Source organism: Drosophila albomicans, chromosome 3 (genome assembly GCF_009650485.2).
Source record: "Drosophila albomicans strain 15112-1751.03 chromosome 3, ASM965048v2, whole genome shotgun sequence".
In the NCBI taxonomy this organism is placed as follows: domain Eukaryota; kingdom Metazoa; phylum Arthropoda; class Insecta; order Diptera; family Drosophilidae; genus Drosophila; species Drosophila albomicans.
The window spans coordinates 4,953,572-4,967,973 of record NC_047629.2 but is presented as its reverse complement, the minus strand read 5'-3'; the positions used below and the strand labels follow the sequence as shown (position 1 = coordinate 4,967,973).

General features: G+C 33.7%; 2 protein-coding genes across 9 annotated transcripts in view; both read left to right on the top strand.

Moving 5' to 3' along the window:
- Positions 1–7,526: 7,526 nt before the first annotated feature.
- On the top strand, positions 7,527–8,711 carry LOC117568065 (protein dj-1beta). Its single transcript, XM_034248423.2, has 4 exons — positions 7,527–7,596; positions 7,824–7,954; positions 8,026–8,345; positions 8,415–8,711. Exons 2-4 carry the CDS (start codon positions 7,868–7,870, stop codon positions 8,569–8,571), a joined length of 564 nt encoding a protein of 187 aa, XP_034104314.1. The 5' UTR covers positions 7,527–7,596; positions 7,824–7,867; the 3' UTR covers positions 8,572–8,711.
- Positions 8,712–9,072: 361 nt separating this feature from the next.
- LOC117571686 (dystonin) overlaps positions 9,073–14,402 on the top strand; it is an 87,500-nt gene continuing 82,170 nt past the window's right edge. For 4 of the 8 annotated variants that reach the window (XM_034253966.2, XM_034253962.2, XM_034253964.2 and 1 more), the window contains exon 1: positions 9,084–9,298. The gene's annotated coding sequence lies outside the window, so the exon portion shown is untranslated. Of the gene's footprint in view, positions 9,299–14,402 lie in introns of all 8 variants that reach the window. The other 4 variants (XM_034253945.2, XM_034253944.2, XM_034253965.2 and 1 more) reach the window with 3 other exon arrangements.

The following is a 14,402-nucleotide window of genomic DNA, read 5'->3' as shown; positions in this document are numbered from 1 at the left end:
GAAAAAAAAAACAAAACAAAAACACAAAAATGAAGACAAGAATTGCAAATAACCAAAGGTTTTTAGTATATCAAAAAACATGTTGCTGACGTTGCAATACACACACACACACACTTACACCACACAGACAAATACACACCCACACCAATACCAACCACAAGACAACAATAACAAGAACAGCTCGGATTCTCTGTACTGTGAACGAAAACCACCAACAACATGCATAAGGTAAAAACATCAGCAAAATGACAAAAACGAAACAAAAACCAACAACAAGCTTGACAAGCATTAAACGAGTGTAATAATAATTAGCATGGTATTAATGTAATGCAAAACAAATAACTTCAATAATTCAACTCAAAGTCCAGATTGTGTAAAATTAATGGAGAGAATTGTGAAACTTTAGAACACATAAGCCGAAAGAATTACCAAAAAAAAGCAAGAAAAAAAAGATACAAAAAAAATAAGAATATTAATCCAGAAAGATTAAGTATAACTCCAATTTCAACAAGGGACAAAACTTTTGGTCATACAATTACTAGTTATATTTATATATAAATATATATATTTAGGCAACTTATATGTAACTATATATTGTGTGCAGAAATCGAGAAGGGAAGAAAGTGAAAACTTTAGAACAAGCATCAGATTTCAATAATTTAAAAGTCAACAAAGTGAGTTTTAGCTAATAAGCAAATAATTTGAGACAGACATACATACACACAGACAATCCAAAATACACACACAACCATCTACACACACACACACAAACGGCATATCAACCCAATGTCCATTTAATTTATGTACCTTTAAATTAGCTCATCTTATAAGTTGCATAATTTTTAATATTAATTCTAATTAACAAAAATATTACATGGTGTACGGGTCAAAAACAAACATTTCTTTTAGTTAATAGAACAAAAATAAGAAAAAAATCAAGAAACAGCAGCAGCTACCCAACAAATATCAAGAAGAGCATCAACAAAAATCGCATTAGTTTAGCTTTAATTTTAATTGTTTGTTTTTTAAATGCCAATCAAATGATATACACAACAAATGTACTTTTGTAAAGGACACAGTTCAAGTTAACATTATTGCTGATTTGCTATCTATCGAGTCGAAAATGCAGTGGCTCATTAATTTATATATATTTATATATATATATATATAGACATCTGTCCCTAACATACACACCAACACACAAACAACATACGCATTATAAATTTAGTTAAAATTTTAACATTTTTTAAATATCTGCCAAGTAAAACGTGTCGTATTCCAACACAACACACATACACACAAACAAACACACACACACCACACTCGTATATGTGAGCATTATAAAATACATAAAAATATATATATATTTTATTTTAAAATTACAAATTAGTTGTTAAACTTGACACAAGCGTTTGCTTTTGATTTTAAATTATTAATGACGAAATATGATTATTTTTAACATGCCTACAACGATTTTTTTGTAGAAATGTTTTTTAACAAGGGATTAAATTTGTACGATTATTTCAAGTAACGCAAACAAAAACCAATCATGATAATTTTAAGTGAATGTAAACAAAACAAAACAACAAACAACAAACAATGCAAATAATCTGCGGGGTCTCTTAAGTTAAGGATTCTTCAGCTCATGCACATACGTACATATGTGTGTCATGTATATGAGATATGTGTATCCTTGTATCCTTGTATTGTATAATTGTAACTGTAATTGCTGTTTCGACAATTCTAATAATACTTGAAGTTTAAAGCTTTAAACAACAAACACGAAATAGTTTTAAAATGAGACGAAATACAAAAACCAAGCCTCAGTTGGAACTTGTGATGTAAGACGAAATAAAATGGGGCATATTAAATCCATATAATCCCGTACAATATTAACTACTACTATATATACTACATATACATACATATACTATATGTGTGACAAGCTGATAGAAATTGCAATAAAATTAACTGTACTTTCCCAAAATCAAAAAAACAAAAAAAGAAAAACACTCAAAACTCACTCATACAACAACAAAATTGAATGGTTTCTTCAATGTCGAAGCACATTATCTCTTATATATATTAAACATAGCAGAAACTGAGTTACAGTAGCAAAACGTAAACTGAATACCGAAAACAAAAAAAAAAACCCAACTGAATGAAATACTTTTGCTCTGCTCAATCTCAATCTCGAGGCCGCCAATAACGAGTATATATAATATCGTATATATGTAGATATTACGTTTTTTCTATTCACAGAACAGAAGTCACTATCCCAATTAGTGCTTCTTCAACTTCTATGTGTCGAAATTAAATTGAGCTTTAACGTAAATAAAATAAAGTGGAATAAAATTATATGATTATGAAGAATAACAATTATTACTTATAAATGTGCCGTTTATTGCAACTCAATGAATAATGAATAAATAGAGTCTAAGTACATATAAATGTCTACAATAATATACAAGTATATATATATATATAGAGTACTACATACAAACACATATATATATACATGTATATATATATTTATTTGCGGAATACATTAGAGCGAATAATGATATCGAAGCTAGAACAGCAATTGCACAACTCTTCCTAAAGGAAATAAAATTATGCCACAATTAAACAGCAAGAACAACAAAAACAAAACAAAATCAAAGGACTAAATCCAAGCAATTATATACTTATTGATATATATAGATGTATATGTGTGCGTAATTGTATACTCTACTCTTCCAATTAGTTCCACAACACACACACAAACACAATCCACATCCCCAGATCCAGGCCCAAAGTCGTCGTAGTGTTCCAACAAAACAAGTACATATACATACATACACATACATATATTAAACCCTAGCTGAAATTGGATTAGTGAAAATCATAAAATTAATCGTAAAATCGTTAAAGTCAAAGGTATCAAGTATCAAGTATCGTCAGAAGCTTACAAATTACTTATATATGATATAAAGATAATGATCAATTTCAAGCCCCTTACTTTAAAGTCTAAACCAACATGCCGGGTAATTAATCAATAAAATGAGTAATTATTAATTATTATTTAAGAAAACAAAAAACAATGAGAAAAAATACATTATTCGTAAAATGAGAAACGTAAGCAACGTCAAATATGGGAAATCTGTAACTTTGGTGATCTTTTTAAATGTTATTAGTAAAAAATACACAAAAACTTACAAAAAAAAAAACAAAAACAACAAAAACACAACTAATAAGTGAAACAACAAAACAACAACAAATCAAACAAGTTCTAAATGTGACTTAAAATACGACGTAAAACACTTTTCCACATATTAATATTAATATATGTATGAGAATCATCAGAAACAATTAATTTAATTCAATTGGAGTTTTCAGTAATACAAAGTAAAATCAGCTGTCTAACAATTAGTTTGTAAGAGCTTCAATACAAATAGTGCATATATGTACATACACATATGTATGTATGTACATATATCAACTAATTCAATTAAGTTACATTTTATACAAATATTTCAAATTAGTTTGCAAATTTTTGCGGTTTTAAATTTTTTTTAATTGCGTTTCAAAAACAAAGTTGAACAATGGCAATCCATATATATCCGCATATGTTAATATCAACATATACAGTGAGAAGAGAGCCAAATAACATATTCGATTGCATTAATTATAAAAAATAAAAACAATATACATATACACCTATTTTCTGTTCAATAAAAATATATTTAAACTATATGGCATTTATAAATTATTGGAACGACATGACATACTATATATATTTATTTTGATAGCCCACTCATTGGGTACGGTTTTATATCTTCGATCCATTGGGCACACATAAAAGTATATACATATTTACATCTTAATGGGCAATTAGATCTCAAAGACTATACGAGTAGGAAGGCATTAGAATGAAGATGATAATACAGAGAGTTTATAAATACGAATAAATGTTTTAACAAACTTTCATATCCGCAATGAAGAATGTGAACATTAATCAGATTGAATCGCTATATTAATCGAGAAGCATATGTATTAATTTGTTACTCTCGAAACTAAAGAAAACCTTTCCATCTTCCAATAATAGAGGGATTTATATGTACGTCAAGATAGTTCCGCAACTTTATCGATACAAAAATATTGGATAAAAAAAAAACTTTATTTTCGCCTTTTTACTTGATATTTAATTTTAAATTAAAAAGGTTTAAATGCGAAACAATAGAAAACTAAATTATCTTTCTATTTAATCCATGTTCGTCTAATTGCATGCAGTATTTATGCACTATAATCGTGAATGAAAAATTGGGGTAGCAACATTTTTGCCAATATCTCGGCTTTGACGAGTTGTCAGCCAAATCGGCATATGACAAGGTTTAAAGTATTGTTTTATGAAAAAAAAAAATCATAAATTTCTCTAGAGCCGTTTTCGACATATTTTTCGTATATACAACTATAAGGAAGATAATTAGCAATTTTGGTTGAAATCCTTAAAGCGATTTTTGACAAAATTAATCTTTTGTTAATCCGCAAAAACAAGTTCATTTCACAGGTGCATCAAATAACTGGAACCAGCTTGGAAAACTTTAGTGTTAAATAACACCCTTTGGACTTTGCCGGGACTTTAAATACTTGCAGAAAATAACTAAATGAAACAACTATAACTATAATTTCATATTACATTTTAATATTCTATGTACATATATATTGATTTATTATAATTAATAAATACACGCAATTTTATATTATTATTTATATCGTAATTTTGCAATTTTCTTGACCACTATTAGCGACAAAACAATATGTTAACGCTATCATCAAATTATTCTTCATATTTGTAGAACTTGCTTTGTTGCGCTATTTTATTCTATTCGAATCAAAGACATATGTATATGTGTTTTATTCAAATCGGTAGAGCCGTTTTCGAGAAAATTCATTTTTTGTGATTATTGCGAAAATTACAAATCAATTGAATTTGGCATCATGGCAACGCCTAACATCTGCGAAGCTAGTGGAAAGTTAGCGTCGAGTTTTTGGTTTGCAGATTTTTCAAAATTTTGACCATGTACATAATTGCTCAATACCTTAAAAAATATATAATTAACATATGTATCATTTATATATACTACATAGCAAATTAGCAAAGTTTCCAAAGAAAATTCAAGATTATTCGATTATACGCTCTCCTAGACTATGTCAGAGAAGGCGTCCATTGTTATAATTTTGCTTACAAAATTCGAATGCTTTGCAGTTTGTTTTATTCAAATCGCTAGAACCATTTTCGAGAAAATTAAATTTTTGTGAGTAATACTCACTGAGTATTTCCAAACTAATATTACCATGGTGGCAACACTTGTAACGACCGAAAGTTGGGCCACGCTTTATGAAAGCTTGGTGGCAACTCTAGAACATAACGGAATAATATTGTATGTTCTGCTAAATTGCTGCAGTCTTAACAAGTGATTTATAAAGTTGAAAGTTTATAAAGTTAAAATAATAAATATATTTAAAATGCCACGCAAATTCTCCAAATCGTAAGTACATACAGTAGTAGATACATAATATGTATAATATATCCAGTGCACACTTTAAGAGCATTAACATACATACATGTATGTACATACATACATATATGTATGTATGTATGTATATGCAGTGGGACTTTTGTGACAATGCAGCGGCCATTCCGGGAAAATATAAATTGATTGGAAAAGTGAGTGCTCAAAGTGAATAATATTGTTTTGAATTTTCAATGCCATAAATATATATTCGAAGTGTATAATTATATATATATACATATACATATATATATGTAGATATAAAATTATTATTATTCACTTTGCAACACATTCTTCTCAATATCTGAAAAGCGTCCCTGTATTTAATACAAGTAATAATTTCAGAGTCGATGGCCTTAGTTACTAGCACTTCCTTCTTTTATTATTTTGTATAATAAGTAACATGTAAATAAATAAATAATTTCAATGTTTCCTTTGCATTTATAGCAAATATGGATATAAGGATGCTGTACAGGAGGCAGTTTCCGAGGGACTAATTTCCGGAACCACTCTTTCGACGTTGGATTACCAAATGTTGTTGGACAAACTAAATGCCAATCAGAAGCGAGTGGTTCCATTTAGCAACACTAGCAAGACTCGTTATGCCTTGCTAAAGAGCTTCCAACGTGTAAGTATTAAAAATTTGAATTTAATATACATATGGAAATATTTTTAGATCATTTCAATTCTAATTTGAATTTGTATATAGTTTCAGGCAAAAACCACTAATGGAGTCTATAAGTCAAATGGTATTTATAAATTGAACTCAAATATAAAATTAACCACAAGTATACATATATTCTACTGACATTTGCATTGAGCCGGCAGACAAAACATTGATAGAAGCCAATTAGAAATGATTTCGAAATGAGTGCCACAGTGGAAATGAAAGTTTGAATGGATCGGTTCTCCTAGTTGACAATTTGAATAGTCCACGTGCAATGTTTTCAAAATGCAATTATGAGGACTGTGAATTTAAGGTTATTGATTTTTATTAATTAACAAGTTCTCTGCTTCAAAAAGTATAGAGCACATGATTAGAAAAGCTTACAGCTCTCATAATAATGCGTGTGTTTTATACTTTAAGAAGCTAAGAATTAATAAATTAAATTTTAAGCGTATGGTTATTGTAGGGATCCATCGTGCAATAGCTTTATATTTAAAGGGTCTTTTGATGGGGTGGTTAAAGAACTAACAAGTAGTCTTAAAATAACGCACACTAGGTATTTCATAAAAGCAAACACAGTGCAGGGCAGTAAACAGATTTATGGAAAGAGCCTCCATAAAAACTGAACTGCGTTTGAATATAGAGTTAAAAAAAATTAACAAGCTAAATATGACTCAAGATTTAGTTGGTAATAACCAGATGACAAATGAGAAACTGCCTTTTTATAGAAATTTAATATCAGAAAACAACGGCAATTTGCTTCGACAAGGATCCTTTTGTCGATGCTTTCGGTATGATTTTTAAAAAACATTCTTATTTTATTCACTACTTATCAACCAAGCTTGAAGATTTTATATGGGACAAAGAACATAATAATATGTTATTGACCCATATAAAACAAGGCACTTTACATATGGATGTCACAGGCTATGTAGTGCAGCATTTGCACGTTGTAAAGAACAGAATATTTTTGTATTCATTAGTAGCACATATCCCTAAACTCCATATTGTATTCCCCGTAGCTCATGCAATACTTTCTAATCATTCATCGTATGATATTGGAAGATTTTTGTATAAGTTACGGGAGTCTTGTTTAACAAATCGACATTGTAAATTATAATGAAATTTGTTTTAATTATGTATATAATAGAAGTTAAATTTTTCCTAATGTTTATTTTCAATTTTGTACAAGCCACTGACGCACATAGATAGTATAACGAACTGTTTAAAACTCAGGCAAGTGTAACCAGGCAGCTTTTTTCAGCGCTTTTGTATTTTGGTATATTTCATGGTTAAAATGTATGTTACTAAAATTTTACTTGTGGTCACACTCCAACAAGTAAAAAGTTTTGACAAGACACTTCTTAAAGAAAGGTCAGAATTCATGTAAAAAAATAGACTACTTAATTCAATAATAAATCATTTGCTGATAAGAAATTAATATATTAAATTATATTATTATTTGGCTGCAAAAACCGTCGCAATTTGACATAAGAAATCGATGTTTTTCAGAATGTTAAATACATCGATGCATCTTTTTCGCCACCGATATTTTTCTAACCTTGTGGTTAATAATTCTTTATTATTAAAACGAATTGCAGTGAATCCGTCTTTTGCTTGTGGCTACAGCAACAATTGCAACAAAATGGGTAAAAGTGCATTGGTTATCTTGGCCCCCGGCGCTGAGGAAATGGAGTTTACAATCGCCACTGACGTTCTGCGTCGTGCGGGCGTAAGTTGTCTAATACTTATCATTTTGCCAGCCGGCTATTTATAGACTAATTTATATTCTTTTATTGGCAGATCACTGTGACAGTTGCCGGTCTTAATGGCAGTGAGCCCGTTAAGGGCTCTCGAGACATAATCATCGTACCCGACAAGTCGCTGGATCAAGCAGTGGATCAACCCTACGATGTGGTTGTGCTGCCAGGTGGTTTAGGTGGCTCCAATGCCATGGGCGAGTCGAAGGCTGTTGGCGAACTGTTGCGCACTCAGGAATCAGCTGGACGTCTGATTGCCGCGATATGTGCTGCTCCCACGGCGCTTGCCAAGCATGGCATTGCCACCGGCAAATCGCTGACTTCATACCCGGCAATGAAGGATCAACTTGCAGATAAATACAGGTTAGATTTCATTAACATGAATGAACAAATGAATAACGATTAACCAAAATAAACTACGTTTATATTTAGTTATGTAGACGATAAGAACGTTGTTCAGGATGGCAATTTGATTACCAGCCGTGGGCCAGGCACATCCTTTGAGTTCGCCCTGAAGATCTCCGAGCAGTTGGCGGGTGCTGAAAAGGCCCAGGAGGTTGCCAAGGGCATGCTGCTGACCTTCAAATAAAATATATTCTCATTTTGAATTAAAAATATGCAAGGCATTAAGTAATAAAAGTGTGTTTAACATTTTGGAGAATTAAACTATAAGGATCTCCTATATTACTCAAGGAAGAAAGTTGTCAGATAGCCCCTTAAAATATTAATAAATGTATATAAAATTAAAAAAAACTTTCTTATTTCATTAATTAATTTCTATTAACTCGTTTGTACTTTTTAAATGATAAGAGGGTTTGAAAATGGCGCGCAGTACGAAATATAATATAAGCCATGTAATATCTCTCAAAGAAGTTGTGACGTCATAAGCGTCAATGTTATGCTACTCAAAGAGAGAACAACCACCTCATTACGATTGCCGTGCACTGAATGGACCTGTTTCACACACAAGCAGCAGCTGCTCTCTCCCTCGCTCTCTCTCAGCAGAGTTATCGCCGCGGCGCCGGAAAGAACATTTCACTTGCTCAATCGATAGACGAGTCGTCAGTTACATTTTAGAAGCCAACGAGGGAAGACGTGCGTGATCGTTGCTGTCGGGCCCGTTACTCGCACTGTTTTTTCGATAGAATTAAATTTCGCTGGGATTTGGATTTTGGATTTGGTTTCGGCACGTGAATTATTTTGCTGTTGTGTTTTCGTCGCCGTCGTCGTTGTCGTCGCCGTTGTGCCCGTTGCACCTAAAACGCCCATTACTGTGTGTGTGTGAGTGTGCAATTGGCTGCTGTCCATGTATTAGTGTAAGTGTTGTCTGTGTGTAGTAGACGCTGCAGTTTTGTTGTTCTTGCTTTTGTTGTTCCTATTTCTTTTGGGTAAATTGCACAAGTGTAACGGTATATATATCTAGAATTGCATCAAGCACAACAACAACAACAGCAACAGCAGTAAAGACAGTAACAAGAGCGCCAGTCTATTGTAACAGCAGCATAGTGTAAAGTGTGTGTGTGTGTGTAAACGAAGTTAAAGTTAAAGAGTAACATGGAAAAAAATAAATTGTGCAGCTCATTCAAACTGCACGCGTGTAAAAAGCGCAAAGAGATATTTCCCAACAACAACAACAGTAGCAACTGCAACAATAGCAAATACAACAACAACAACAACGCCGACGATTCGCTTGCTTAAATTGCCATAAATTATTTTTTATAATTTTTGTGTATGCAGTGTAACAAACAACAATACATGTTTATATGTATATATGCAGTTTGTTTGTTGTTTGCCAAGATGTAAAAATTAACATAAGAATTGGAAGGAAAAACGGCAAATTGAAAAGAAAAATCTTTGCACGAGAAAAGCCAAAAGCGAGAAGAAGAAGACGACAAAAAAACTAGTGGAAACAGCAAGTACGGCGCGTCACCCTCTGCTCTGCTCCTTGCTGTTCATTTTCTCTTGCTCGCTCTCTCGCGCTCTCTTCACTTGCTTTGCGAGTGCTGCTTCGCTCTCTCGCGCTGCCGCTATACTGCTCCTTATGAGTCAGCCATGCAGCCTGCGTCGAAGTCGACGTTGGCGTCAGCGACCGCAGCAACACGATTGAGGGCAATGTATGACAGCAAACAACAAAAACACAGACAAACACAGTGTGTAAAAGAAATTGTGCAAAATTCAAAGGTTTAACGTGTTTCATCGGTCTCCTCTCGTTCTCTCTGGATCTGTGTGTGTGTGTGGCAGTGACAAATGCAAATGCACAAAAAAAAAAAAACAACAATAAAAACGGCATAAGCAAAAGCAGATCGACAACAGCCACAAACATACATTTGCTTAAAGTTTCAAGCAAAAATGGTATTTGCTCTATACAATACGAAGTAATTGCTAATGGACAGAATGTGGAATTTAAGTTGCTCGTATTTAACAGTTGCGTTCATTTGTTTTTTGCTCATTTTAAATAAACATCGACTTAATTTGTTTATACACTTCTATTTACGCTAGAGAGCAGAGTAGTTTCTGTGTGCGCGTGTGTGTGTACAAGAATTGTGTCAGTTGCATCACCCCCCTTGAGTATTCCATCCACCCCTTAAGAACTCAGTCGCGTCGCAGTCGATAAAGGCCGGTTACTCAAAGGCAGCGCTGCCCCCAGATGTTGTCTCTTATACTGCTCTCTCTGTCGTTTTTTTTTTATATTTGTGCAAACAAGTGAAGCTTTTAATCGTAAAATTTCACATTGTCTTGTTAATAAGGCAAATTTGTTGTTGGGTAAAAATCGATAGGGAATCGCTTGTTGATGATGACGGGTGACACATCCACTCGCTCACATGTTTTTTTTTATCACTCAAACGCAGGCAAAGCTCAAAGCACACGCATACGAACATCTCACACACTGACACACACATGCAAGCACAAGCAATCAACCTGCCAACGGCAGCCCTGACACTGACCACAACAACATTAATAGCAGGCACATCAATAATGTTTGCAGGTGCGAGCGAAAGAAGGAGAGCTAGCCTCAGCAAGAGCGAGCAAACGGAGATAGTACTGCACACTACTCGCAAGTGTGAGAGAGCAGCATGTGCAAGACATCCGCTCTCATCTCTACTTTTACTTATATGCCGATGCCGCTCTGTTTACAATTTCGAACGAATGTTTTTTTTTTTTTTTTTTAATTTTATTGGTGTTTTCTTGTGCTTGTTCTTCGCAACAGACAGCAACGAAGTTCAGCGGCTACGAGAAATGCACGCAATCAACCCCTAAATAGAATTCCGTATGCCTTTTGGCAGCTGGCCACGAGCACACGTCCACTAACTCATACATGGTGTATATTACTTTATCCAGTTTTTTGTACCCGTTAGCCAAAGAGTTAAAGGGTATTAGCACTTGGTGGCAACTAGCCAACTATGGACCCTATAAATTTTCTGCAGTCTATTTTTCTATAATTTACAGTTGAAGTATGTTTTCAACCCATCTTACAGTACATTCAATAATAGTTTAATTAAATGAAAAGCGAAACAAAACTAAGGATCAAGAGTTATTATTGTTATGCGTACTTTAAGCTTGTTTTCAAACCTATGTAAAAAAAATTTGAAATATGGAATGAGTCATGAATGAGTTTATCAATCGAAATTCTGTGCTATAGCGATAATTGTTGTGTTGGACTTCTGGTAAAATCCCAAATACTAATGAATAACTTTCAATTGTAATCAAAATTGGGTGTAGCTTACACTAAGCAGAAAAAGTCTGCGTACAAACTTAACACGCAACTTTGATGTTAAATAAAAATAGTTGTATTGAAGATATTGGCTTCATTTTTTTTTTTAAATTAACAACATATCTATTATGAAAAAATATAACCAGTCTTCATTTATTTCCATCAGCAACTTTTTTAATTAAAATCAAAAAACAAAAAATACACCAGTTTCCGAATCAGAAAAAGTCTGCGTACAAACTTAAATTAGTTTAAAAAAAAGCCATTTATTAATAAAATATTACAAAAATTAGTACGAGGTAGGATAAATAGGAAGGTTTATTGTGCCAATCAAGCGTTTTGGCATTGATTAAACCAATTTTTGGTGAATTCTGGTGGTATTTCGATCCACTCATCCAAAATTGCTCCCGAGGGAGGAAACCGTTCGTCAAACTGGACCAAAAAGGGAAATCTCAGCGGGAAATTGTCGAATTTGTTTTTAAAACGCATTCTATGATTAAAAAAGTCAAAAAAAAATGGAATCAAACCGGCACAGTTCAATCAAAGCCACATTCTGGTAGGCCTCCAAAGCTGACCGATCGAGAAGAGCGGGAGATTTTGATGTCGGTGAGGCGTAATCCTGGGTCAACTGCCGCAAAAATTGGTCAGGACATAAAGGAGAACTATAAGAAGGATTTACATGATAAAACAATCCGAAAAATTTCCGAAAAATTTCCAAAAAGTAGGACTTTCATGCCTGTGTTGCTCACGCTGCCACCACCGTACTTAACTGCTGGCGCAAGGTTATGCACATCAAGGGCTGTGCCAGGTTTGCGCCACTCAAATTTTCGCCCTTTTATGTCAAATTGCTCCAATAATTGAAAATAACTTTTTTCCAAAAGGCTAAAGGCTATTGGATGTATTTTTTGTAAAATCAAAGCGCTTCGCTTTACTGACGGGTGATATGAGAATCTTCTTCCGCGCAACACTGGCATGAAAGTCCTACTTTTTGGAAATTTTTCGGAAATTTTTCGGATTGTTTTATCATGTAAATCCTTCTTATAGTTCTCCTTTATGTCCTGACCAATTTTTGCGGCAGTTGACCCAGGATTACGCCTCACCGACATCAAAATCTCCCGCTCTTCTCGATCGGTCAGCTTTGGAGGCCTACCAGAATGTGGCTTTGATTGAACTGTGCCGGTTTGATTCCAATTTTTTTTGACTTTTTTAATCATAGAATGCGTTTTAAAAACAAATTCGACAATTTCCCGCTGAGATTTCCCTTTTTGGTCCAGTTTGACGAACGGTTTCCTCCCTCGGGAGCAATTTTGGATGAGTGGATCGAAATACCACCAGAATTCACCAAAAATTGGTTTAATCAATGCCAAAACGCTTGATTGGCACAATAAACCTTCCTATTTATCCTACCTCGTACTAATTTTTGTAATATTTTATTAATAAATGGCTTTTTTTTAAACTAATTTAAGTTTGTACGCAGACTTTTTCTGATTCGAAAACTGGTGTATTTTTTGTTTTTTGATTTTAATTAAAAAAGTTGCTGATGGAAATAAATGAAGACTGGTTATATTTTTTCATAATAGATATGTTGTTAATTTAAAAAAAAAATGAAGCCAATATCTTCAATACAACTATTTTTATTTAACATCAAAGTTGCGCGTTAAGTTTGTACGCAGACTTTTTCTGCTTAGTGTATATCGAAGTGGGAATGGGAACAGAAACGTGGAAATAGTTGGTAGCTAAATGTGACACATTCAATTTCTTATTATTCTCTAAGAAATAGTTGTATCGGGTGTTTTGCTGTCGGGACTTCTGCGGTACATTTTTTTTGTTCTTTCCCCTATCTTTTTTATGCGTTTGTCTGTCTCTCTCACGCTCTTAACAACTTGTAACATCATCAAATTGATTTGGCGTCTAGCCTAGAAAATAAAATGCCAAGGCTTTGTTGTTGTTCCTCTTGTTGTTGGCCTGGAAAATGCAGCCGAGCGTTGACTGTAGCTGTTCTACTGCTTCCCTCACCCCTCTCACCATTTGTTTGCCGCTTGTGCTTTTAGCTTGTTCTTGTTTGCTGCAAGTATTTTTGCCGTCTGACAAGTTCTGCGTTTTTTTTTTGTTTTTGTTATATTTATTTTCCTCTCCTTTGGCCTGGCTCTGGGTCTGGGTCTTGGTCTGGGTGTGTCGCTGGTTTCCTCATGAACTCGTGCCTAAAGTTCAAGTGCCCAACTTGCATGCGATTTAAGGGCGTGCCTAGTATGAGGTGTTGCCGATTAGTCTAATTGCAAGTCCAAACTCTCTAGATAGTTTAACACCAGTTGGCTGATTATTTAAACTTAGTTTACACCAAAGTACAGCATCAGCAATCGAAACAACTTCATTTCCACTCAATTCGAAATATTAATAAGTCACCAGTTTTCAATTTGAACTTCCTAAACTTCAGCTAATTAAAGTTCTGACGAGGCAACGCCTCCACAGATGAAATATGTTGGTTCTCTCTAGGCCTACATAGCATATGTGAAAGGAAAGCCCCAATTAGCCGCCGTTGCTCGTAAACATGAAAATAAAGAGTTTCAAACAGACCATTTAACAATTAGCGGCTAGACGGATGGAAAGATGAAAAGAATGCTGTCGACATGAGCTGGAGTATGAGTAACCGATCCCAGTTAGTGATTGTGGGCAATGGGAATGCCCCAACCAAAGACTGCAAAAGATGACAG

Excerpts from the sequence above, each read along its gene's own strand:
- LOC117568065 (XM_034248423.2), top strand. The coding sequence starts at position 7,868 with ATGGGTAAAAGTGCATTGGTTATCTTGGCCCCCGGCGCTGAGGAAATG. Across the intron at positions 7,955-8,025 it reads ACGTTCTGCGTCGTGCGGGC|ATCACTGTGACAGTTGCCGG; the intron begins GTAAGTTGTCTA and ends TTTTATTGGCAG. Across the intron at positions 8,346-8,414 it reads CAACTTGCAGATAAATACAG|TTATGTAGACGATAAGAACG; the intron begins GTTAGATTTCAT and ends GTTTATATTTAG.